The 27406-nt window shown below is 40.6% G+C and overlaps 1 protein-coding gene across 4 annotated transcripts in view; it reads right to left on the bottom strand.

Moving 5' to 3' along the window:
• The window catches only part of LYRM4 (LYR motif containing 4), a 146299-nt gene that overhangs the window by 41645 nt on the left and 77248 nt on the right, over positions 1 to 27406 (bottom strand). Inside the window, exon 3 of one of the 4 annotated variants that reach the window (XM_073332141.2) lies at positions 23761 to 27187. The exons of the other annotated variants lie outside the window; for them this stretch is intronic. Within the exon in view, the coding sequence (XP_073188242.1) occupies positions 27137 to 27187 (51 nt within the window). The 3' untranslated portion in view covers positions 23761 to 27136. Of the gene's footprint in view, positions 1 to 23760; positions 27188 to 27406 lie in introns of those variants that run through there. 4 annotated transcript variants of the gene reach the window in all.

Genomic DNA, 27406 nt, shown 5'->3' with positions numbered 1-27406 from the left:
TCCCTTCTCCCCAACTTGGCACGGACAACTCAGGCCTGTAGTAATGACAAGTTCCCTTTCACATCAAATGTTTGAAGGGCTGCAGAATGAGTCTTAAGCCCACTGGTCTTGAATGGGGTCATGGAGGAGCATGTCACAAAGGTATCACTCTTCCCATGCGCAAGTTTCGGACTCTTCATGCATGTTTTCCAGCTCCTTTGCTTTCTTGCCAACATAATTTATAAAAGGGGGTTGGAAAAGAATCCTGATAAAATATTAACAACCGTTATGTTCCTGCACTGCAGGGATGTTGGGCCAAATTCAGACCTAGAAAAATTCACACATGCACTAAGGGTATCAGTCAGTCGGGAGAGGTGAAATCAGGTAGGAACTATTTTTCGTGGTATGATCTCTCAGCAGCCCAACCCATGAAGTTTCATCCTCTTGCAACACGTCTGAATAGTGACTTCATACAGGACCTGTGCCAAGATGGGAGCAACATTACACCAGTGTGGGGCGTTATTAGAGGGCCCTAGATTGCTTTAGTAGGGATTCTAAAGCAAAAATCAAGCCAGTAGAGTCTAAATGACTGCATTAAATAACAACAAAGACCCATCCGCCTCCATGAGTTAGGGCAGGGGTGGCTAACCTGTGGCTCCAGAGCCACATGCGGCTCTTCAGAAGTTAATATGCGGCTCCTTGTACAGGCACCGACTCTGGGGCTGGAGCTACAGGCGCCAACTTTCCAATGTGCTGGGGGGTGCTCACTGCTCAACCCCTGGCTCTGCCACAGGCCTACTCCACCCCGTCCCCTGAGCCTGCTATGCCCTCGCTCCTTCCCCTGCCCCTCCCCCTCCAAGCCTCCTGCACACCACCAAACAGCTGATCGGGAGGTGCAGGGAGGAAGGGGAAGGCGCTGGCGCTGATCAGCGGGGCTGCCGGTGGGCGGGAGGCGCTGGGAGTCGGGAGAGCTGATGGGAGGGCTGCTGACGTATTACTGCGGCTCTTTGGCAACGAACATTGGTTAATTCTGGCTCCTTCTCAGTCTCAGGTTGGCCACCCCTGAATTAGGTAAACATTTCTCCATGAACAAAAACAAAGGCAGGGATTTTGGTGAGTGGGGGAAACTGCAATTGAAGAGGAAGAATCCTACTTGCTTACTTAATGCACCATCATCAAAGTATTATCAACACTTATTCAGCAACAATAAATCTATTAGCACAACCAGAATTATAAACATGATGAATATTTTTAAAAAGGGAAATTTAGACAATCTTTTAATAAAATGGAGAACAAACGGTAATTTAAAAAAACCTGCGATATAAAAAGATACCAGCACAAATTTCCAGTACATTTGAAACGACCCGCTATTCCAAATCAGGAAGAGCCTTTGAAGGAGGACCCAGTGGGTGGAGGAGTTTAACCACTAGCAAAGAAAATACTGCACTTAAATGCTCAGAATATTTGACATTAATGTTAATGCCATTATTTTATATCCACCAAGAACCATCTCCCTTGTGTCATAAATGCAGAGAATCAGGTTTTAGAGAACATTCAATGTATTTTGCTTCTCCTTTAAAACAAAAGAAAAATCTCTATAGTAGAGATTTCAAATCTTCAAGCCAATAATTTTAGTCAATATACATATGAAAGTTTGAAATGACTTTGCAATGCCATTTGGTCTTCCCACCACCCAAAAAACTTAATTAACAGAAACATTGATTTTATTCTATACCATTCAATCTTATGAGCTTATGAAATATGAGCTCATCAATTTAGCACTAACCCAACCACTACAAACACACATACACACACACTTACTTTAATAATGAAATAACAACAAAGGGGGAATGTATTCCTGCATCTACATTTGGTCTCAGTAAAGTAACACTTTTAATGTTTAGCTGGGGTTTTGCTGAGCCAGTCATTTATAGTATCTTGTCTTGCCTCATGAGCCACCAAGCGCTCCTTGAGATGACACAGTTGCATTGGCACCACTGAGGAAGACTGCCTGGTTCAAAATATGCTGCCTGGACTATAACAAGAGTCATGGCGTAAAGCAAACGGTGTAAACGATCTGGCAATCCTAAGGTTACCAACCCTCCAGGACTGTCCTGGAGTTTCCAGGAATTAAAGACTAATCTTTAATTAAAGATTGTCATGTGACGAACCCCCCCAATTGGCAACTCTAGACAGTGCTTCCATTTCAAGGGGTAAAGCAGCCTAGGCTGGATGCAGATTTTAGAAAAAGTGATAGAAAAAAAAAGTGATAGTCCCTGTTCATTCAGAACACACCAAAATATTGTCCGTAATGGTTTGCAATTATTCATCCAATAGTATTGGAACTGTCTAGCTCTCTTCTTCTTCTCTTTTACACTTATAGGAAATGTCAAGTGCCTTCACATTCTTAGAAGACACGGTAAATTCATATTAGAAGTGTAATCACTACAGTTAGCAGTAAGTGGCCCCCTGTTAAAAAGTTTTAAAAAAACCAAACGTCCTCAACGTTAACAGTTACAAACTCAAATTCATAGATCTGAAGGCCAAAAGGGGTCATTGTGATCATTCAGGGTGCGTCTACACAGCCCACGGCAGCAAGCCTCCTAGCCCAGGTCAACAGACATGGGTTTATGCAGGCTGCACTACCGCTCTGAAAACTGCTGTGTAGACAGTACTTTGAAGTTGTAGCTCAGGCTGGCGCTTGGGCTCTAAAGCCACTCCCTTCCCGAGGCTTCAGATCCCAAGACCCAGCCGGTGGCGCAATGGCTACCCAGCTATTTTTAGCCCAGCAGTGCGAGCCTGAATCTGTCAACCTGGGGTCAGGAGGCACGCTGCCACAGGCTGTGTAGATGGAACAGAAGTCTGATCTCCATAACAGAGGCCCTAAACTCCTGCAACAAACCCATCACTTCTGTTTCAGCTATAGCATAGCTTTTAGAAATGCTGTATTTGCAACTGTTTGTTTGTATTATAAAAAAGAAAAAAAAGATGGCCTCATGTGTTTAATAATTAAAAATATTTCCCCCATTTCTCTAAAGGATCAGCATTTTAGTACATTTAGAGAGTACTAGTGAAGACTGCTCACATTTTATAAAAACACATTTAATGTGTTCTTCCTTGAAACCAGGGTTGGCTTTTTCCCAGGAAAAACTAATTTAGGACAGGGCGCCGGTAAATACTGGCTTAAATGGGAAACTGGGAAAAATAATAGAGTGAGTGTCCAACAAATTCAGCAAGCAAAGAAGAAATCTTTTCAAACTTAGGATACATCCGTTCAAAACTGAGGAACAGGCTCCGCCTATCCACTCCATCAAAGCTGATCTTCTGCTACAGAACGTGGCATGGACAAATGCACCTGGATTGGTAATCTGCAACTCTGCACGCTCTGATTATTTAATGCTTCAAGCCTATGACTATGCCTTATTGCAGTGGTTCCCAAATTTGTTCCGCTGCTTGTGCAGGAAGCTGCTGGAAGTGGCGTGGGCCGAGGGACATACTGGCTGCCGCTTCCAGCAGCTCCCATTGGCCTGGAGCAGCGAACCGCGGCCACTGGAAGCCACAATCGGCCAAACCTGCGGACGCAGCAGGTAAACAAACCGGCCCAGCCTGCCAGGGGCTTTCCCTGCACAAGCAGCAGAACAAGTTTGGGAACCATTGCCTTATTGTCATAAACTGAAATGTGTTTGACTTTTGATTATATAATATTGAAAACTGAAAGGAGTCATGACATGTATAGCTTCCTTTAGAAAATACTGAACCGAAATGTACGCAGACATTCCAACATTCAGTATTATAATTACATATTGTAGTACTACACCCCTGGCAGTTTTACTTTTTATTTGCACAACCCTAAATTAATCTATGAATCTACTGCCTTATGTAATCACAATTAGAATATGTAACTAAAACTAAGTGTAATGTGGTGTGCATTAACAAAATGAGTTTTAAAATAGAAAATGCCTTAAACAGGGACTAACTAATTTTTCACAAGGTGTTAAGAACCATGATTTTATCTGGTAAAAATCACCTCTGGTAAATACTGAGCCATCTCTGCTTGAAACTGAAAGTATCTTTCAGTTTCAGTAGAGCGAAAAAGAAAGCATGAGTTGGATTTAAATAAGTCCTATGTAAAGAACTTAAAGTAAGTACCAAAATCCTGGCTAATATTTGACAAGATGCTGCATGGAACCACCACACTGCTGTTCAATGATAATGGCAAAATATAACATTTGAAAACTGGAAGCCTCATGATTATTAAACTATCAGACAGCACGTCAACTGTTAGGGATTAAATATCAGCAGCCAAAATAATAATTAAAACATACCAATAGACCTACAACCACAGTGTTAAGTTAAAAAATGAATGCCACGATTGTCAACAATGGATGCTTAAATCAGGATTCAAGTCCTTATTTTGGCACCTAAACAAACAGCCTGATTTTCCAATGTATTGAGCCACTGAACTTAATGGGAGTTCCTGGGTGTTCAGTTCAGTACAAGGTGTTTATTTAGGTGCCTAAATACGAATTTAGGATCCAATTTTTAAAGCACCCATGTGTGAAAATATTGGCATTAATAGTTGATTACGAACACAAGCCTGCATTCCTTGTGCATCTGAAACTCCTACTGAAGCCAATTAGAGGTTGGGTGTACACAGAATGCTGATTGGGACCTAGAACAATATTTCAGGCAAGAAACAGTAAGTGCATTACACCAAAATACTTCCTTCCTCTTTTAGAATGCATGACATTCTTTTCTGATCTCTTAATTTTTTAATAAAGCACTGACAAAATACATTATGAGCCAGAATGAGAACAGTTCACTGAAATGTTACAGATTAAAGAACACTTTTAGAATATACAACAGTATGTGCAACAGATAGTAGTCATTACAATGAATCTAAAAACCAGCACAGCTATGTCCAAGTTAATAAGAGGGCATGACATTTTTAACGGAATATTGTCCTGAGAGAGGCTTTCATTTCTTCTCAGATTATTCTTCAGTTCCCGCCAGGGAACACAATAGGACCACTGATTCTTAGCCTCCTCTGCATACGGTAACTTGGCCAATTGTACAAAACAATATTTTGTGTTTAGATGACAGTATCACTTGTAGAGTCTAGTGGCTGGCTTTTGAGTTGAGGGGGAATTTCATCAAGTAATGTCCATTTTAAAACAAGAGGGCTTGCATTAAGTGAAGCATACAGTAAATGCCTCATTTGCTGAATTGCCAGACTACAGCCCTTTCTACACTTAGGGTTGCCAACTTTCTACTCGCACAAAACTGAACACCCTTGCCCTGCCCCTCCTCCGAGGTCCTGCCCCCTTCTCCCCCGTCCCTCTGTTGCTTGCTCTCACCACTCTCACTCACTTGCTCATTTTCACCAGGCTGGGTCAGGGAGTTGGGAAACGGGTGAGGACTCCGACTGGGTGTGTGGGCTCTGGGGTGGGGCCCGAAATGAGGAGTTCAGGGTGAGGGAGGGGGCTCTGTGCTGAGGCAGTGGGTTGGGATGTGGGAGGAGGTGAGGGCTCTGGCTAGGGGAGTGGGCTCTGGGCTGGGGCCAAAAAATGAGGGGTTCAGGGTGCAGGAGGGGGCTCTGGGCTGGGGTGCAGGGGGGTGAGGGCTCTGGGCTGGGGATGTGGGCTCGGTGGGGGGCCGGGGATGAGGGATTAGGGGTGAGCAGGGGGCTCCAGGCTGGGACAGGGGGTTAGGGCACAGGGGTGTGTGAGAGCTCCTGCTGGAGGTGCAGACTCTGGAGTGGGGGTGAGGATGAGGGGTTTGGGGTATAGGAGGGTGCTCTGGGCTGGGATCGAGGAGTTTGGAGGGCAGGAGGGAGATCAGGGCTGGGGCAGGGGGATGGGGTGTGAGAAGGGGTTGGGGTGCAGGCTCCGGGTGGTGCTTACCTCAAGCAGCTCCCAGAAGCAGTGGCATATCCTCCCTCTGGCTCCTACACGGAGTTGAGGCCAGGCAGCTCTGCGCACTGCCCCGTCCAGGGGTGTTGGCCCCACAGCGCCCATTGTCTGCAGTTCCCAGCCAGTGGGAGCTGTGGAGCCAGCTCTTGGGGCGGGGGCAGCATGCAGAGCCCCCTGGTTTCCCCTACCAGTAGGAGCAGGAAGGGGGACATGCCGCTGCTTCTGGGAACTGCGTGGAGCCAGGGAGCCTGCCTTAACCCTGCTGAGCCACCGACTGGACTTTTAAACAACCCGGTCAGCAGTGCTGATTGGAGCTGCCAGGGTCCCTTTCGATCGGGGGTTCCAGTCGAAAATTGGACACCTGGCAGCCCTATCTACATGAAGGGCATTTTCTAAAAACGTCCCACTACTGCCAACACTGGTTCTATTTCACTCGTGTTAGTAACACTGCTGGCCACCTGAATGGGCTGCTGGCTGAGCTGCTGTTGCTATTATAAACACCATATTGACTGGACCTACCCTAAGCAGGGCTATGTGACAAGTGGTAAAGAACGTAAGTAGTACTCAGTGTCTCACGCACACCAGGGATCCCAGTATTGCTAACAATAGCGAACCTGAGCAAGTGTTAGCAAAAGTAGGAGGTGTTTTTTTTTTTGTTTTGTTTTTTTAAAAAGGCCCTAGCACAGACATGGTCTAACTGCGGCCATTTGACAGGTTTCCTAGAAGCAGCGTTTGAAGTCACAGTGCAAGATAGCAATGTGATACCATCAAACACTTCTGTCAGGTTGTTTCAGTATTTAATTTTATTTCATTTCTTCTAAGTATATTTTCCCCCTCTTTTCTTATTCACTACACTGTGAAGGTTAATTATGAAATTTGGATCTATAAGAACTTGCTCCTCTATGTGATTTATATCTTTAGGGTTCATTTTAGGCCTGGCCATGGAGTCATTAAAGCTAATTGTCTCTTGAGCTCCTAATAGCTGTATTTGAATGGATGCAACATGCTGCTTGTACTCTAACTTATGTATCTCAATTAGTAGAATATACCATGAAATTAATATGTAAGACATGCATCTTCCTGACCTAATTAATATGCCAGCAAATAAATCAAACACAGAACATACATTACTTTGTTACAAAAATAAATAAAAGCACCTACAAAACAAACAGGCTTTAGCTTGGCACTGACACGTAAATATTTCTTAATCTTCTACACTTGCCATTTAACAAGCATTACCAGTTGCAGCAGCAGCAGCAACATTAACAAGGCCCTACATTTTCAGTTTTTGTTGTGTTTAAAGTTTCCTGGGAATTTATCAATGTTTAATATAAACATTTAAAAACCAGTATAAATTATGCAAAAATTAACTCAAGAGTTTTCTGCGTAAATATCAGAATTAATATGGGGGGACCGGCAGTCAGGGAGAAAAATCACCAACAGAGAAAAGTAAGTGCACTTCTGACCCAGCTCCTTGCTCTGGAAGGAGAGATGGTGGCTTGGCAAACTGGGCAGCCCAGGTTATTGAACGGAACCACCTTCTCTTCTCCCAGATTGGGCCTGGAAGAGGCGGAGGAGGTGAGGCACTAGCTCCTCAAGCTGCCTCCTCCACGTCTTCTGCTTCCAGGCCCGCTCCAGAAGAAGAGATGGCAGCTTGGTTACTCTGGCCACCCAGGTTACCAAGCTTCCATCTCTCTTCTGGAGAGTGGAGCTGAGTCTGGGGAGTTCACTTATGTGCACATATGCATGTGAGTGTGAGAAAGTGTGTATCTTCCACTACACTGCCTTACCTTGACAGACAGCCTTGCATTTACATGTAGACTAATTTATTATTAACATAAACAGCGACCTAATGTAATGTACTGGATTTTCTAACATGTAATGAGTATTTTCACTTACTTGAGTGGTCCAAAACTGGGATGACAACTGGTAAAAACGAAACCACAGTTTTTGTAAAACCCAGAAATTTTTCGGTAAAAATCAGTGAAAACCAAAAATGTATGAAGGGCCTTGAACATTAATTAGCCTTGCCTCACGTAAACAAAAAGTAACTTTTAAGTAGGCAAGTCTGCTTGACATTGATAAGAATGTTGTCAGCATTCATGAGCTACTTTTAGTTCCTGCTGATCAAATCCTTATTCCAATTGCAGAGTCAGGAAACAAAGGGCAGACAGATACAGTTTGAGAACTGCAGCAAAGGACCACAAGGAACACACAAATGAAGGGGAAATGTTATTAATTTTCCTAAAACAATCATTACTAATTGAGGATTTTGTCCTTACAACTCCATCTGTAGACTTACTCCATGATCAACAGTACAGAAAATGAACAGAAGCACAAGAGACAGACTAAAAATTTCTAACTTACATGCTGTTACACTTGGGCATTCCAAGAACATTGGCCTTATCAGGTCTCTTCTTGTCTCCCTACATGCAAATAACCTGTATATTAACAACAATTAAACATGCAAAAGGAGAATAAACCCATCAAAATGCTGGCCAAATTTTACAAACTTGACCCTAAAGTTAGGTACCGAAACCCATATTCGGCAACTACACAAGGAGCCTGATTTCAAACATATTGCATACTCATAGCTCTTACTGCGGTCAAAGGGAGTTATGGATTCACATCACCTGTGAAAAATCAAGCAGTTTTATTTAGATTTCCCAAATGCAGGCATCCAAGTGTAAAAACTGTGTTCAACAGGAACTGAGGGAATTTATCACCTCAGAGGAACTGTTCTGCATCACAAAACGTACTTTTCCAGGAAGCATTTACACAAGCAAAGTGAACGAAGAGTACCTGTGGCACCTTAGAGACTAACAAATTTATTTGAGCATAAGCTTTTGTGGGCTAAAACCCATTTCATCAGATGCATGCAGTGGAAAATACAATAGACACACACACACACACAACATGAAAAAATGGGTGTTGCCATACACACTATAATGAGAGTGATCAATTAAGGTGAGCTATTATCAGCAGGAGAATAAAACCTTTTGTAGTGATAATCAGGATGGCCCATTTCCAACAGTTGACAAGAAGGTGAGAGTAACAGTAGGTGGGGAAAATAAGCATGGGGAAATAGTTTTACTTTGTGAAATGACCCATTCACTCCCAGCCTTTATTCAAGCCTAATTTAATGGTGTCCAGTTTTCAAATTAATTCCAATTCAGCAATCTCTCATTGGAGTCTGTTTTTGAAGTTATGTTGTTGTAATACTGCGACTTTTAGGTCTGTAATTGAGTGACCAGGGAGACTGAAGTGTTCTCCAACTGGTTTTTGAATGTTACAATTCTTGACGTCTGATTTGTGTCCATTTATTCTTTTACATAGAGACTGTCCGGTTTCGCCAATGTACATGGCAGAGGGGCATTGCTAGCACATGATGGCATATATCACATTGATAGATGTGCAGGTGAATGAGCCTCTGATAGTGTGGCTGATGTGATTAGGCCCTATGATGGTGTCCCCTGAATAGATATGTGGACACAGTTGGCAACGGGCTTTGTTACAAGGATAGGTTCCTGGGTTAGTGCTTTTGTTGTGTGGTGTGTGGTTGCTGGTGAGTATTTGCTTCAGACTGGGGGGCTGTCTGTAAGCAAGGACTGGCCTGTCTCCCAAGATCTGTGAGAGTGAGGGATCTTCCTTCAGGATAGGTTATAGATTCTTGATGATGCGATGGAGGGGTTTTAGTTGGGGACTGAAGGTGATGGCTAGTGGCGTTCTGTTACGTTCTTTGTTGGGCCTGTCTTGTAGTGGGTGAATTCTGGGTATGCTTCTGGCTCTGTCAATCTGTTTCTTCACTTCAGCAGGTGGGTATTGTATGCAAAGTGGGCAGCTGGATATCTAACTATCAGATTTCCATGTTCAAATCCAAGTTCTTGGGTGTGTAAATGTGCAGGTTAGCGCATATAACCCAATAGGCAACTTTGGATATTTGGTCATTAAATAACCTGTCTTGCTTGGAATTTATTGATATAAGCTTTTATGAGTCTCTCAGATAGGTAATTGATGGCTGTATAAAGGGGTACTAATGCATGGCTCTGCTGTTTTGTCAAGGCATCTTATTGCTGGAAGTTTTTTGCATTTTAGTAAAATATGTTACAAAAATTCTAGCACTTTGAAATTAACTAATGTGTTTTCTAAGTCAAAATCATAATTAAGCAAAAGGAAATCCAATGTAAAATTATGATTATGCATTTTATACTAAATTAAAATAAACAGTACTTTTCAGCTATACAGTATCTTCTATGCGATCACACAGCCATTTACGAATTTTAATGAATGATTCCTCATGATCACCCTGTTTTACAGATTGGGAAACTGAGTCTCAAAGTGGTTAAGTGACTTGCCCAAGATGACACAGGAAGACTCTTGGAGAGCTGGGAGCAAAATCCAGGTTTCCTAACTCTGAGTTCTGTGTCACCTTAACCACCTTCTACCTAGCCTTCCTCTCAACATGTAGAATGAATGAACCAAACATAGAACTGGAGGGGAGAATACTTTATGGAACTAGAAGTGGAAGTATTGAACATGACCTACAATATTTAATTTTCTCACATTGGGCCAAATCTGGCATACGTTGAAACCAGTGCTTAACTTGTAATGAAAGAGGTGCTGGGGCTCAGCCCAGGCACAAATTAAGCACTGATGTACTGTTATGCCACAACCAACACACCCAATCCTGCTTATCCCCCATTCCGCACGCACTCCCAACCCTGCCTATTCCCCACGTACCCCCCAACCCACACTCCATCACAAACCCCCATGTCCTGCGGGGGCTGGTGTTTTGGTTTCCAAATGGGGCAGGGGACGCGGAAGAGCAGCGCTGCCCTCCCCTACCCGAGCCATTCCCATTGCTTGGCTCTCGGCCTGGATTGGGGCACCTGCCCAGCTGAAATCCCCTGGGAGGGGGAGGGAGAGCACCCCTCCCCTCACATAAGAGGGTCCATGATTGGGCCCAGCTCTCACCCCTTCTGGTGAGGGTCTCCTGAGGGGGACAGGCCAGGCAGCACCCCGCCCACTCCCTTACGAAGCACAGCTGCTGCTGGGGGCTGCGGTAGCCAGGATTGTGGGCACCGTGGGGGTCAGCAACCCCTGGCTGGAGCGCAGTGCTGCTTTCTTGCCGGTTGCCTCTTGTGCACCCCACTCCAACTGCTCCGCTTCCCCCAGTGGGTACCTGTCAGACTCCTGGAGCTTCCCTCCTGCTTTGGTGCCCAGCTTCCCCGTCCCGCACTTTGCCCTGGCTGCATGGTCACTTCCCCAGTCCCTAATGCATCACCTCTCTACCAGCACTCGGGAGTTGCTGCCACTCCTGGGTCTTCCAGAGGGCAGCAGCTTGCTCGTGAGAGCCCTCCACGAAGTGAAAGGGGCACTACTGCTGGCAGAAGCACTTCTGGGGGGGTGGCATCCCTGGACCCGAAGGACTTTGCTGTCCATGATGAGGGAGCTCAGCTTGTGCCAGTTTAGCCGCAGCTGCACTCGCTAGGTGTCAGGCAGGATCAGCGAGCTGCTGGCCTTGCGCAGGATGTGTGGGCGAGGCGGCGGAACCGGAGCCTGAGGGGGAAGTGACTGCAGCCCCAGTGCAGAAAGTGCGCTCTGTGGCCAGCATGGGCCTCCTGCTGCCTGTGCCAGGACCGGTAACTGACCCGTCAAGTCCAGAGATGCCAGGGCTCAGACCTGGCACAAATTAAGCACTGGTTAAGGCTAATAAGGCTTCTCCTTTGAACCTTGGACTCCCCTAGTGGTAAGAACAGTGGAAGTGATTGTGTACATTAGATTAACGCATTTTAAGACTGTGTCATCCAAGAGATACGGGAAAACGTACATGATTCAATAAGACCGTTAACTTGATAAACCAGATGTTATTTTCTAATGGCTACTCAATGTAGAAAATTCCTGGTCTCATGTAATAGTGACACCTCTCTGAGATCCACTAAGAGCAGGTCCTGTTATTATTTTGTAACTTTCCTGGTTTACACTGACTTGTGGAGCTGAAGTAAACAGCAAATTGAATTTTGTATGGTTTAGTATAAGATAGTTATCACTATTCAGGTTCTGAATGCATTGGATCTGTGTTCAACACTATTATTTTTTAAAAGAATATTCTTTACCATGTAATTAAATATTTACAGGTTCAATTTTAGAGACTATACCAAAGGTTACACCACTGTAATTACATCATCATGAACTCAAGTGCTTCAGAAGGTACAGAAATGTTTAATAATTTTACAACGTAATATTATTAGATCTGCCATGCCATCCACAGCAAATATAAAACATTTTTCTTTTATTCATTTTTTGGTTCAAGTTCTTACAGACCTTGCTGCCTTCATTCTAATGTGACCATTAAGGCCCTTAATTTACACAAGGCTTTTTGAAAGGAACTGGCAGGAATTCTGCCACCTCAAGCACAGTTGATATGGTGCTTTGGGTAACAATTAGGGCTTTCCTGCTGCCCCTAAGCGCACCTTTTGAAATGAGCTCAGGCAGTAATAGAGGCAGCAAATGTCTGTAGCTGCTATAGTTTTCTTAAAGTGAAATGAATAGATTCTTAAGAGAATGGGTTAATCTAATCCCAAATGGAAAGAAAGTATCTTGTACTATACACTAAACAAGTAGCAAAATGTACTAGAATTACAATAAATGATAAGTAAAATATACCTCCTGTTTTCAGGATGGTTTCTAAGATTTCTGGTCCTGAGCCTTCATTCCATACACTAACTTGACAAAAAAATGTTCTTTATTGTCTTCATTCTTAAAGACTGCCTCTTATAAAGAAAGTACACTTGTTTATGTGGATTGTTATTTGCTGGCTCTGTTCCACATTCTCTGTGGAAATTCATCTCTGTAGAAGTGCTGTACATTTCATTCCTGTCCTTAAAAGGAGTATGTAGGAAATGTACATCGACAGATATTTGTTTTTAAACCCTTGACATTTCTGACCAAGAATTATAGTAACTGAGAAAGAAAGAAAAAAAAGAACAAGACCAGAATTACTGTCTTCTTAACACTTCAGAAGAAAAATGTCAAAGCCAGAAAGATTAAGAGTCTTGCTATCTGAAATTTTTTAAACATGATTTATTGGAGTCATAATTTGACAAGTATTTTTAAAAATCTATGCCCTGCTTTTTAATTCTTCTTCTTTTTTTAGTGCTGACTATAAAAATGGCAGTGTACATCCTGCTATAAGACAGTAAATCCTGTATAATCAAAAATAACCCTCCTCTATTGGTCTGCGCTGTTAGTGTTGTGGCAAAAAATCATCACAGTATTCTGTTACCCCCATGCTGGAAAAAGTTTTTCACTTCTGTAAAAAGCACAGAAACATACTGAACATTTTTGGACTGCACAGGAGCAGGAAGTTGAGCAACAGCCAGGAGTCCACCAGAGTACTGCAGAAAACGGAGTGATAGGCTGAGGAGACTGAGTGAAGAGAAGAATACGCAGAATATACCCCCTTAATTATGAACCTCTTCACACCCATCAGAGGATGGAAGATCATGTAGGAAATCAAAGCTGAAATAGAGGGACTGTAAAATAGTATGGAGGCAAAATGCATGCTATTTAAGACTGTTGGAAGAATGATCATGAAACATGAAGGCTAGGAGAGGGGAAAAATTGTCTGATAGGAATATTATAGTGTCTATGAGCAATCTGGTTTTGATAACTATCTCACCTATCAAAGGCAAACTTGTGAAAAATTTGTTTTTATCAATAATTTCTATGTTACTCTGAAGTATTTACATGAACATAACATCTATTTGATATTCTTTTACAAATACTATAAACTAACTAATTACAGTACGCAAACTTTAATTTCAAAAGTTAAAAGGGAAGTGATGAGAAAATCAAAGTTCTTGTTATGACTATTAGGTAACAATGAGAAAATTATAACCACAAACTTGATAAGAAATTGATCATAACTTCAGCTTCGATGCTGCACAAAATGAGCAATTTCAGGAAATCATGAAGCACTTCATACTAGATATTCTCCTTCAGAGAGATTTAATCTCACAGGTCCATTACTAGGGATTGTCTAACACTACCACCCGGGTCAATCTAAGATACGGAACTTCAGCTACGTGAAGCACAGCTGAAGTCACTGTGGTAAGTAGACAGCTGACGCTCTCCCTTTGACTCTACTTGCACTCCTCGTTCTGGTGGAGTACCAGGAGAGCGCTCAGCGGTGACACGATAAATCAACCCCTGTTGGATCGATCATTGCCTGCCGATCTGGGTAGTGTAGACAAGCCCTTAGGACTTGACTTCACTAGGGAAAAAGTTTCTTTTTTTTTTTAACATGCACTAGCTAAGATGTGGTAATTCACATGTGGTAACACCCTAGTGGATAGCTATAGCCTTCACATGTTAGTAGGGTGAGGAAAACAGTCAAAAAATGACAAGTGATCTAATGATGATAAGCATCTATATGAAAAAGGATCTGATAATGACAAGAACCCATACAGGGAAAACTGCCATTGCCAATTAGCGCTACTGATTTTGTCTGAAAACTGCTAAGTATTAGTCCAAGATACTGCAGATGCCTTCCAAAAAAAATGAAGAAAAAAGTATGACAAGGAGGTCTTCACCATTTGCTCAGACAATCAATAGGAAGTGAAAAAAAGTGAGAGAACTGCTCAGATGCACTTAGCTTGAAATTCTGATGTCTGGCTGTTCAGCACACTTAATTCTTTCTCAGCAAAATTTAAATAAACACTTCACTCTCCCCAAGCACATTGTGAAAGTTCAAAAATTCTTTCTCAGACATAATTGGCTTTGTGGCTGCTGATTTAAAAAGGAAGATTGCTACCACAAGTTTCCCACTGGTAGAATACTCAGGAAGACTGTTTGATTATATTTGCATCTATCTATTATAAATATGTTGAAATTTGCCCTTAGCAGGAAGAAGCCTTTGGCTGAAACATAACATGCAGCTTACACAAGGCACTCTGTAGAGCTACTAACACATGAATCCATTTGTGGGCTTTTTCACTTTTCTTTTCCCAGTGGCTTTTTTCAGAAAACATACAGCAGTTTTTCCAACTGACCGAAAATCAGAATAGCCCTGCCCTAAGGTGCACAAATAGGAGACTTCATTCAGTTTATTCTTAGTTACCAAGGTCTTCTTCTATAGCTACTGGACGCTTTCTTCAGTATTGCCAAAATTCCATTGCGCTGATCATGGACAAAGGAAGCAACAATAGTTTACTAATGCAAGCATGTGAGGAAATGACAGTGTACAGGACAAAAGCACCCAAATATCAGTTGTGTTTAAGCTATACTGGATCCCTAATTTACTACTTTGGCTGGATCTTGACAGTTAAAAAGATTTGTTTGTTTGTTTGGGGTTTTTTTTTGGTTTTTTTAAGAGATAGCTAACATAACATCTTTATCTTGTAAAATCCTAGCAAGACAAGGCAAGTGGTAGTTTTATCTTAATATAGCTGGTCCAGGAAAACCCACAAGTAAAAGTACCACTTCTCCTTTTACTAGTGAAGACTCAACTACAGGCAAAATCTTGTCCTCCTTAAAGTCAGCTACAAAACTACCACTGACTTCAGAATGAGCAGGCTTTGGTTATGGATTTTTTTTTTAATTTTTAATTTGGTTATAGATTTTTAAAAAAATTTCTTACATCATTTTTGGCTAAGTTTTATAGGTACAAAACCACAAAGCAAAATGTGATCACTCAACTTGTCTTGTTTGGCTCATACTTACTAGAAGCACACATCCACCTCAGCTGAGTCAAACTGTGTACTCCAAAAAATATCCAGGTACCTAGAAAATAAATGTAATCCAAGGGAGAATTCATAATTTCTGATTTATGAACTTGCCTATTTGCAGCAGTTTATACTCCTGCTTTTGAAGAGCCAAAAAATGCAACTACAAAATAAACAAACCCCGCCACAATCATACTAATAAAAAGAGTTCTTAAGCATGAAAGGGGAGGGGTTCCAATCAATAAGACTACATTTCTTCACTCAGTTTAACAATCTATGTATTATTCTGATGGCTGATCATTGCTACATAGCTCTGCAATATAGTCAGCCTTTTAATCCTGCAGACAAAATGTAGGGAGTTTCTGCTTCTTTGTTATAAAGGTAACTTTAAGAAATGTTCAGAAATAAATCCAAAATTAATCAATACCTAATAATATAATGGATTGTAAATCATAAATGCTTGAATTAACCTCAAGGTTGAAAGTAATACACAACACACGCATACCAGAGGATGAAAAGAGGTTCAACCATTATTCACTAACTATAAAAGGCTGTATTTAACCAGTTTCTTCTTATAAGTTATTCTTGCTTCTCAGAAATAGGTCAAATTCTGATACTTTGGTCTTCTAGCTAAAAATTCTCTGCTCATCTGGGTTTACTGTATGCTCCAAACCAATACATTGGGTTTGCGATATAACTTTATAAGACTGCATTTTGGCAGTGGTGGCCAAAGACAACAGTAGTGTTACTAGTTGCTTTTGGTGGGTAGTTGGCAAAAGACAAACAAAGCCATTGAGAATAAATGTGTAATCCTGGATTGCATCTTCTTTATTGCTGATAACCTCATTTCATAACTGCAGAAATACATGTTTGTATTTGGCAACAGTTCCATTTGAAAACAAAAGGATCATTGTTTTAATGCATATTACAGAAACGTGACTCCCCAAGTGAATCTCATGCATTAATAACATCTATAGTGGCTGTCTAATGATTTTTGCAGACATGTAATGGAATATTTTACTGTTATTTTCAGCCATCTGTGCTACTCTTTCTTTCAGTACAGGTTTGCCAAAGCTGTAACAAAATTCTCTGTGCTTTATGCCATTACACGTTTGTTAATACCAACACACCAATTAAACATATCAGTGGTGTCACAAATGTGACTGCTGAACTATCATGTTGGCAGGCACACAACTGTCTTTTATATAGCTGTAGAAAGTTGGAGTCTTCTGGCAGGGAGATATTCTTAGGCTATCCTCCTTATCAATCTCATGGTTTTCTCTTTAGTAATAAAGGTGATTCAGGAGGAAGCATGTCTAAGTGATTAGGTGACGGGGTACAATTCCCTTCCCTGCTCTGGCCCATACCCCTTTTAGGACCTTCAGCAAGTCACTTTATCTTTATGTACCTCACTTCCCTCTCTGATCTTCCCTTCTGCACTGGGGTGTTGGGAGGACAAATACATTACGATAGCAAATGCTAAGATAGTGGGGGCCATGTAAGTATATAAGATGGATAGATTTACAATATGCTGATTATGGGGTCCTGGGTCTGATTCAGATAAGAGCAGGGAAAAAATGGACATAATATACCCTGCAAATGTGAGCACAAAGGTCAACATTTTAACCATAAGACTGTCAGGAATAATTCACAGAGGAAAAATGTAGAGATTTCCCCATAGGAACAGATCATGATTGATTGACAGGTTGCTTGTGAACTGAAGTTGACACACCAGTCCTCTTGATTTTTGTTCCTCAACAGATGAACAAAATGAACAGTGGTTAAAGCAGAGAGAGAGAGAGAGAGAGAGAGAGAGAGAGACAGTAAGTACAGAGCCTGGTTTAAATGTGTTTATCCAGATCAACAATGTTCATATGAAATAATGCATCCAATTTTAGTTGCCTATCTAAAAATAAGACAGCTGAGACTTAAAAGGTCCAAAGAAGGATAACACAGAGGGCCAGAGGTGTATTGGGATTTACATATGAAGAATTCTGCATTGCAGAAGGATAGGATTAGTTAGCCTGGGAAGGAGAAGTGTTAAAGGGCAAGATATTGAGGCTATTATGGAAGATATAGTTTAAAATGATCAGTTCTTCCTTTCTGCGCTCTCCCATAATAAGATAACTCAATAGCTTGAATGGCAGGAGAAATTAAAACTAATAAATAGAGTTTACTTCAAAAAGAGAGCTTTGTAATTCACAGAAGTAAGTGCTGAGCTCTAATGTTGTAGGAGTCATGAAAGAACACCACTGCCACTATATGTCTAATCAATTATACAATGTACATTATATATAACTGTACATTATGGAGGAGTATTTTGGGGTGGTGGAAGAGTAAAGTGGGGATAAGGCACCAGGCAAGATGCTGGACTTGATGGACCAACGGTCTTCTAGGGAAAATCCCACGTTTGTATTATGTATGGTAATGGAAATTTTGGTTAATTGAATAATGCTTATGTTGAGTGTTTTTTAAAAAAGTTGTACAGCAGGATTTTTAGTAATATAACAGTATACATGTGAGAAAGGGTAAATCTTCTTGAAAGTGATCACCTGCATGAGCTCTCACTGTGTGTGATGTATGCACATAGGGGGCATGAGCTTGGAACTTTCTGGATAGTGCTGCAATTGTAAACTACTTATGTCCTTATACCCCAGCCAAGAACGTACGTGTAGTTCAGCCTGAAATGCAACTACGCCTGTGGTCCAGAAGACGTGACCTCAACGTGTCAGAGACAAGCTTCCATGCTGTCAGCTGCATCCTAGCAACTTTCTCCATAGATTCTCCACTAACTATTTGGAAGATGCCATTCTAGAAGGGCCACCACAATCATTGTCTCTTTTGAATGACTCAGTTACCAAGTCTGTGGTCTCTCCTCTAGATGATTTAAAGAATGATGAGGATTTTCTGGGTAGACTTATCAAAGCTCTGGACCTGGAATTGTCAGAGGTGTCACAGACGCATATCTACTAGGTCCCCCACACAAGTACTTTCATACTCTCCTGTCATATTTTTCTTAATGCCTTGGCAGCCCATGACACAAGCTGGTTCCTCTTGCTCACTGGGAAAGTACGTGGCCTTCCTGAATGTAAAACCAATTCTATCTGGTTACCCTTCAGAAGTGTAAAGCTAGTTTCCAAGCTGTGCTTGCCACATACACCTTCCTTTCTTGGGCAATACAGCTCCTTTGCACGATCAGCCATGACACCAACTTCTTGGCTGAGAGCTTCTAGCTTACCAGTTTAGGTTCAGAAATTAGTTGAAGACTTATCATTTGAGCGTCAAGACCTGTTCAGAGGGAAAGCAGGAGTCTCCACAAAAGCTGAAAGACTCAAATGGCATTCTAAAATTCCCAGATCCATATACTTCTTTAGCCACAAGATTCCAAAAGCATCTTTTGACCCCAGAGGTCAGAATGCCTTCCCAGCCAGAAGCACACAAACAAATAACTGCCTCCTTGAACTCAAAAGGGCAGGATCTTTCACCAGAGATTAGCATCTATATTTGGTGCTTCAGACTCTGCCACGTTGAGTACAAGCACTACCTTTAAAAGATGCTCAAAGCAACCTATTTCAAAAGACATTTCAAGCCATCAAGATGCCCTTTTTACATATAAAAGTTTGTGCTTCTCCTTGTGTTATTGGAAAACTAAAAAGCCTCTCCTTATGTTGATGGTCACCAATGATTTCAGCTACCAGTAACAACTTTTTTTTTTTTGGTCCTACTGCCTATCAGGTTGCAAAGTTCCCTTTCTACATTATCACTTACAGTTGAGTCTTTCTAGTTTATTTGGTAGGTCTAAGCAATCTAATAAATGAGTAATCCGTTACACCAATGCTCAAAAACTAGCCTTCTTCCTCCTCAGGCAGACTGAGCAGCTGTCCTGAACTGTTGAGTTGTCTTGAAGAGCTGCACACCAAAGGTACATTTCATTGGTCAATTAATTGATCCCTATGTAGAGATCAAATTTATTTTTATGCCTGCAAAGTGCTTTGGGATCCCTTGATAGGAAAGGCGCTATATCAGGTAGTATTATTATTAACTTCAACTCTGTTCAAATCATGAGAGGAAAAATCATTTTACCAAAAACTGTTAGTCTTCTAAAAAGCAATTAGAAACAATAGACAGTAACACAGAAAAATAAGAGATACTGAACAGGTTCCTTCCAATGTGATGAGGTTTTTTCTTTCAGAAATGTGGTTCCAAATTGTCATGGTTCCACACAGCCCATGTCCCATATGTTTTGCAAATACCAGTAAGTAATGTACAATACTTGTCTCCAGGTGAATGTTGTTCTTTTTAGTCAGTAGCAGGTGCTTCTCTGCATTTTCTGCTATTCCAGATCCCAATTAGTGGAACATACATTAATTAAAAGCAAAAAACACATTCTATGGCTTTCTAATGTGTGGGGAGATCTGCGTGGAAAGGACTATTGTATAATGCCATTAGAGCTTTCCTGGGCATTTTTGTAGGGTTTCTTCAGATCACCACAGGCCATTAACATTTCACTTCAGGTGAGTAATGAACAATAACTTCTCCAACCAAGAAGACCAAATGTGTTACTAATGGCAACCTCACCTTTAAATACACGCACCAATCTCCTGAGTGCACCCCCCCTTATTTTTTTTTAAATCAATTATCAAGATTTGTAATAAGAAAGGTTCTCTCTGGCATCACCTTGAGCAGTTAATGAATTAAGCCTAAGTGAAGTGCTATTCAGTGAAGTTTTCATGAGGAGCTCTGCTTAAAAATAAAAATGAAATCTCTACTCAGGAAGCAAGATATATTGCTTTGTGCTTTTCTTTACCAGAACACTTCTCGTAATTGGAATAGTGCTAACTGGATATACATTTTGGATTCTGATTGTCCTTAGTTTCCCACAAAGGCTGTACAATTACATATGTATTTTATCACTATAATTGATCAACACTACAATTCTGACCTGTAAAGTCCACATAGGAACCTTAGTTATACTAATGGAAAAGCATGAAAACCCATGAAAAAGTGCACCTCTTCCAACTCAGTTAACTAAGCATCAGAAGCTAATGTATCTCTTTCAAACAGAAATGCATCTCTGTAACCCATGCTTAAAAACACCACTCTCATTTATTACCTTCTAAACCATCCCAGGATGGGCGAAATTGGTGCAGCTCTGACCGTCCACCTGTACCTCCATCAGTTGGATAGTATTTATATAGCACCAGAATGATCTAATATCTATACTGAACACTGAATTATACTATATCCATAATTTATGCCTGGCTTCAGAAGGATCAGGGCATGTTATTTCACAAAGGAGAAAGTAATAAAAGCTTAAATAGTTTTTGTATAGCAGGCTACTCGAAACAAACTCTGTTTATATTTATGTACAGCAATGACTAAAAGGCAAAGGCCACAGGGAAAAGAGCCCTATTCATGGGAAATGTCTTATAACATGTGGTGATAATAAAAAATACAAAAGATCTTTCGGCCCCAAGATCAATTTATTTTTAAAGTGGTTATGGGATTACTACAGAGAAAGTCAAACTACAGTGGAATGTTTAATTTCCATCCCTGCCCCATCTTTGCTCTCATTTCTCACCACTGCCTACTTCATTCTTCCAATTAATCCAACCGCATCTCTACCCCCTTTTAATTTCTTATCCTCTGTCTTCCATTCTTCCTTCCACTATGTCCCCCATCTCCAGAGCTTCGTCCTCATCAGAATCATCAGGTACCCAACCTGTATTACCTCTATGCGGAGCACCTGCGCAGCCGCACAAGAAGCCATCAAGGGCTGATTAGTGCAGGTACGCACACAGGTGCGTAGCCACAGGGGGTGGATTGGGGTAGTGGGGTAAGGTGGGGGGTGGTGATGGGGGAGCTTTGGGGTGCAGGACTATGGTGGGGAATGACGCCTCTCTGTCTCAGCCTCGCGGCTGCAGCAGGAGAGTCCTCTCTCCCCACCGCAGCCCCGGGGCTGGGATTCAGAGTCCTCTCTCCCCACATGGAGCTAGGGGAGTCCTTGGGAGTCAAGAGACCTTGGGTCTTTCCCCAGTTCTGCCACTGAGTTTTTGTGTGGCCTTGGGAAGTCACCTCACCCACACTGTGCCTCAGTTTCCCTATTTTCCAAATGGGAATAATAATAATGACATTCCTCTGTAAAACACTTTGAGATTTATAAATGAAAAGCACTAAATATTGTTGGCTTTTAGATTTGTGTTTTAAAAGGAAAATTACCAAAACTAGGACTAATGGAAATGTTTTTGTGACTGTTTTTGTCTGATTTCCAATTACAGCAATTCCCTGTTGTGGATTTAAATCTCCCCTAGCAGTGTTTGAAAAGCTTTTTGTGGGCAGGAACACATGTGGTTATCTAAGGGCCCGATCCTGCAAAGTATTACTCATGTAGCTGTTACTCATATGAATGGCTTCATGGAATGAAGTGCGAGAACTTCATGTCAAGTGAAAGTTTGCCTGAGCCCATGTGTTTGTTAAGTGCTGTGTAAATTTACAGAGCTATGTGTGTTTCATGGTAATAACCGAGACACTGGAACATTGTATGTGTGCAAGAGAATCTGAAGGTGAACTTGACTGTGTTACTTTAATTGTCCAAGCTGATCTAGTGTAAAAATATAAACAACATGAAGGTTGAATAGTCTATAAACCTTTTAAAGTGCTTTGCACTGTTAATACAAGAGGATGGTAGTAAGGGCAATTTGAGTGTTTTTAAAAATTATTTTGAGCCTTAATGTCCTGATATAAAAAGAAACATTTACTTTGATTTCTAATATTGCAGTATTACATTTTACATTCAGGTGAGACCTTTACAGATGAAGCCCTGTCTGAACATGTCATAAATATAAAGGGAAGAGTAAACACCTTTAAATCCTTCCTGGCCAGAGGAAAAACCCTTTCACCTGTAAAGGTTAAGAAGCTAAGAGAACCTCGCTGGCACCTGACCAAAATGACCAATGAGGAGACAAGATACTTTCAAAGCTGGAGGGGGGGAAACAAAGGGTTCTCTCTGTCTGTGTTGTCTTTTGCCGGGATCAGAGCAGGAATGCAGGTCAGAACTCCTGTTAAGGGTTAATAAGCAATCTAGTTAGGTATGCGTTAGATTCTGTTTTCTTTAAATGGCTGAGAAAATAAGTTGTGCTGAATGGAATGTATATTCCTGTTTTTGTGTCTTTTTGTAACTTAAGGTTTTGCCTAGAGGGATTCTCTATGTTTTGAATCTGATTACCCTGTAAGGTATTTACCATCCTGATTTTACAGAGGTGATTTTTTTTACTTTTTCTTTAATTAAAATTCTTCTTTTAAGAACCTGATTGCTTTTTCATTGTTCTTAAGATCCAAGGGTTTGGGTCTGTGTTCACCTATACAAATTGGTGAGGATTTTTATCAAGCCTTCCCCAGGAAAAAGGGTGTAGGGCTTGGGGGGATTTTGGGGGGAAAGACGTTTCCAAGTGGGCTCTTTCCCTGTTATATTTGTTAGACGCTTGGTGGTGGCAGCAATAAAGTCCAGGGACAAAAGGTAAAATAGTTTGTACCTTGGGGAAGTTTTAACCTAAGCTGGTAAAAATAAGCTTAGGGGTTTTTTTATGCAGATCCCCACATCTGTACCCTAGAGTTCAGAGTGGGGAAGGAACCTTGACAGAACATTAAATATCTTAAGCATTTTGCATAAGACGAAAAGATTCTTCCTATCCAAAATTTCCCTTCTCTTTCCAAACTACGGCACAGTGCTCTCTGAAAGCACACTGTCCAACAGATAGATAACCTAATAAATAATGTGAATATGTAGGGTAAAAGTCATACCTGTTTAACTATTGAGAAGAAAATATATTTTATTATTTAATTTTAAAAAAAACAGACAGGGTCTATACAAATGTAAAAATTAAAAATTAATCAGTGGACAAATGTGGATCTGGGGTTTAGTATGGTTATTTTGTGGCCACATTGATCCATTTCCCACAATGAACAGACTTCAGCATCGAGCGCATTAAACATTATTTCCAGTTATAATCTCACATTTTTGCCAAGCTTCATGACAAAACATCAACTGACAACATATAATCCTCTCCCACCCCCCCAACCCCCCACTATGCAACAAGGGATTGATCAGGTACTTATAAAGAATAAGTTCTTTGCACTAATTTTGACAATAAAATTTCAGTTCCTTAGTGATCTTAAAATGTAAAAAAATTCCTCTCTATACAACTTTAGATAATTGCTATGTCTGGAACAGGAAGGCTAAATATGGGGGTTAAGAAAACACAAACATCATCTTAACTGAAGGGAGTAAACCTGAAAGAATATAATCCTGCATTGTGTGCCTTTATTGATATAATAGATGCTCATTTTAAGTGGTTAGTCACTGCTAAAATAATTATTTGTAGCGCTGAAGGTTAGACTCACTGAGAAACTCAATCAGTAAAATCTTATATTACATTTGTCTTCCGGTAACTAGTCCAATGCATCTTCCTCTAGAATTACACCTCGGATCTATTTTCTCGGACCTCACCAGAGTGTTTTTATATTCAGGCTATGAAAGTGCTTATACAGCAATGATTGATGCCCTTATAGAGAGCTCTTACAGAAGCACTTTGATTTGTTTAGGATTTTTTGGTTGCGTCATTCAGCTCTAATGATCCTCTTGAAGTAACATTATGATGCTTACAACCACAATTCACTGACACACAAGTACTTTTATGCCAACATGATGACTATTAGTGTGAGGAACACTTGTTTAATTTACATCCAGAAACAATCATAGGTTTTACTGCAGGCATCTTAACATGCCATTCCAGCCCCCTGAACCCGCTCTCACTCAGTTTAAAGCATATTTTATTTAAGCCTGGAGAAACTTTTTAGAGTTGGTTGCCAACTGCCACGTTAGAACTCACCATGTTACCTCATCCATTAACTAAAAAATTACCCAGATATCATTAGTGTTAATGTAACACTGGTACAGAAGTTGGCTTTAAAATTCAACATTGTATGGATTCACTGGGTCCTTTAAGCATTCAGATTTAGCCTGTTCAGCATTATAATGGGAAGACTCGGCCAGGTAGGATAATTGTCTTGGAAACTTATTGTTCATTGCCAGGTACACACTTGAGCCACAGGAGAAACCTTGAGTTGTTATGCACGGAGAAAGCAGGGAATCACCTCAGCAGAACTAATACTCTAAAAGCAAGGGACCCAGTTATTTGTAAAGGGCCACATATCTGTACTGCTGTGGAGACAACAAAATCAGACATAACTGAATACAATGGTGTATATTTTTATCTCTAGGCACAGAACATTGTTCTATTAGAGTTAATGAGAATGTGATATGTATGTTGTAAAGGAGAATCTGTTTTGCGGTTTAAGAACTACAGATGATGCATATAACTGAGTGTATGGCTGATTAATATCTCAAAGCTGCCAGTCATCCTTATCCACCCTACCACACTAGCAATGGAGAATGGCATGGTGGAGGAGGACATGGTACGTAGTCTTGTGCAAAGCATGTCTAATCTAAAACAGTGCTGTGAATGCCTGTTCACCATTAGGAAAATCTGTGTGTATGGATATGAGATGTGTTACAGGTGTGCCAAGGGAAATCAAATGGTAGTAAACACAGCAAGTTTCTTTAGGGTAAAGATTGCCATAGCATCTTCATAAATATTTGCAGGGAGTTACTGAATGGACTATTGAGTACACTATTTTTCTCCCCTTCTGTACCCCATACCAAACACCTTTACCTAACTCTCTTCGGATGCAGAAGTTAGAATTTTCTACACTAAATACTAGTGAGGGCTCCAGCATCAGGGCACAAAAGCTGCACTTCACACTTCCTCTCTTTGCTGAGGCTTTCCTTACTTCTGCTTATGTTCCAAGAGTTTGGCCCAAAATCTGACATATGCTTTGAAATTCTTTATGTGAAAGACACTATAAAAATCTAAAGTTGTAAGAGAAATCTGGACATTACATTTTTAGGATACTAAATTTATATCAAGACCAACTTTTTTGTATTCACTGTAATCTTTTTCAAAGAACATTCTGGGCAGATAAGAGATTAATCCATTAAATGTATTAAATAGAACTGGTGTAATCAATCGCCGTACACTCACTGAATATTAGAAAAGGAAAGGTTATTCACCTTAACTGGCGCTTGAAACACACTATTCTTTGTTTTTGTACAGGGGAAGACTGAGAAAAAGGAAAATGAGGAAGATTTGTCTAGAAGTAATTAAAAAATATTACCAAAGTTAAAAAGCTTTTGAAGCAATCATCTGTGCTGAGCACTAAGTGTGACATACCATGGTGCAATCCAGACTAACAAGTAGTTGTGTCACCTCTAGTCTATAACCTGCCCTTTACAATGTCTTGCTGCTCTAGCCTTCAGTCTGGACTGTTCACACACAGCCTCCAGCATATAAATCATACCCAGTTATGTCTCTGTGTGTGCTGCAGCGAGCCAGCGACACCTTGGCTCTTACCAGCCTCGGTTATACTGCAGGGTGACCCCAACACACTCCAAGTCCTAGATTTTCCCCAGAAATGTATTTCATGTACTGCCCAGCCCTCGCCTGGACAGAACAAGATTACATAATATTCATTATTGCTTTAACAGAAATAACATGCACATAACTTGCCATCACAAACGACATTTCCCAGACACTTCAATTTAAACACACTGGATTAAATAAAACAGTAAAACAAGTTTATTAACTACAAAGACAGATTTTGAGTGAGTACAAGAAATGAGGCATAAAAGTCAGAAATGGTTACAAGAAAATAAAGTTAAAATGCTATTGGTGCCTCACTTAACAAATTATATAACATTCAAACAAAATTTGTCAGTATATGCTTTCAGCAGTCTTACTGAGTTCTTAGGTCAGGACTAGGGCTGTCGCTTAATTGCAGTTAACTCCCACAATTAACTCAAAAAATGTAATCAGAATTAAAAAAATTAATTGTGATTAATCGCACTGTGAAACAATAGAATACCAATTGAAATTTATTAAAATATTTTTGGATATTTTTCTACATTTTCAAATATATTGATTTCTATTACAACACAGCATACAAAGTGTACAGTGCTCATTTTATATTATTATTTTTGATTACACATATTTGCACTGTAAAAATGATAAACAAAAGAAATAGTATTTTTCAATTCACCTCATACAAGTACTGTAATGTAATCTCTTTATCGTGAAAGTGTAACTTACAAATGTAGATTTTTTGTTATATAACTGCACTCAAAAACAAAACAATGTAAAACTTTAAAGCCTACGAGTCCACTCAGTCCTATTTCTTGTTCAGCCAATTGGTTATCTGCAGGAGATAATACATTTTGCAGGAGATAATGCTGCCCCCACTTCTTGTTTACAATGTCACCTGAAAGTGAGAACAGGCATTCACATGGTACTGTTGTAGTCAGCATTGCAAGATATTTACGTGAAAGATGTGCTAAAGAGTCATATGTCCCTTCAAGCTTCAACCACCGTTCCATTGGACATACGTCCATGCTGATGTGGGGTTCTTCTAGATAACGATCCAAAGCAGAGCGGACTGCTGTATGTTCATTTTCATCATCTGAGTCAGACACCCAAAAATATTTAAATAAATGGTATTCTATTATTGTTTAACAGCATGATTAATCACACGAGTAATCATGATTATTTTTTTTAATTACTTGACAACCCTAGTCTGGACTTCTTCTCCCCAGAATCCAGGGAATGCTTCTTAGTGATCAGAACACCATACAGTGAAATCTTGTGACTTTGCATAAACTGTTGCCACACACATTTCAAT

This window comes from Lepidochelys kempii, chromosome 2, assembly GCF_965140285.1.
Source record: "Lepidochelys kempii isolate rLepKem1 chromosome 2, rLepKem1.hap1, whole genome shotgun sequence".
NCBI classification, from domain to species: domain Eukaryota; kingdom Metazoa; phylum Chordata; order Testudines; family Cheloniidae; genus Lepidochelys; species Lepidochelys kempii.
Note: the sequence above shows the minus strand (reverse complement) of the source record. Positions and strands in the feature narration are given on the sequence as shown.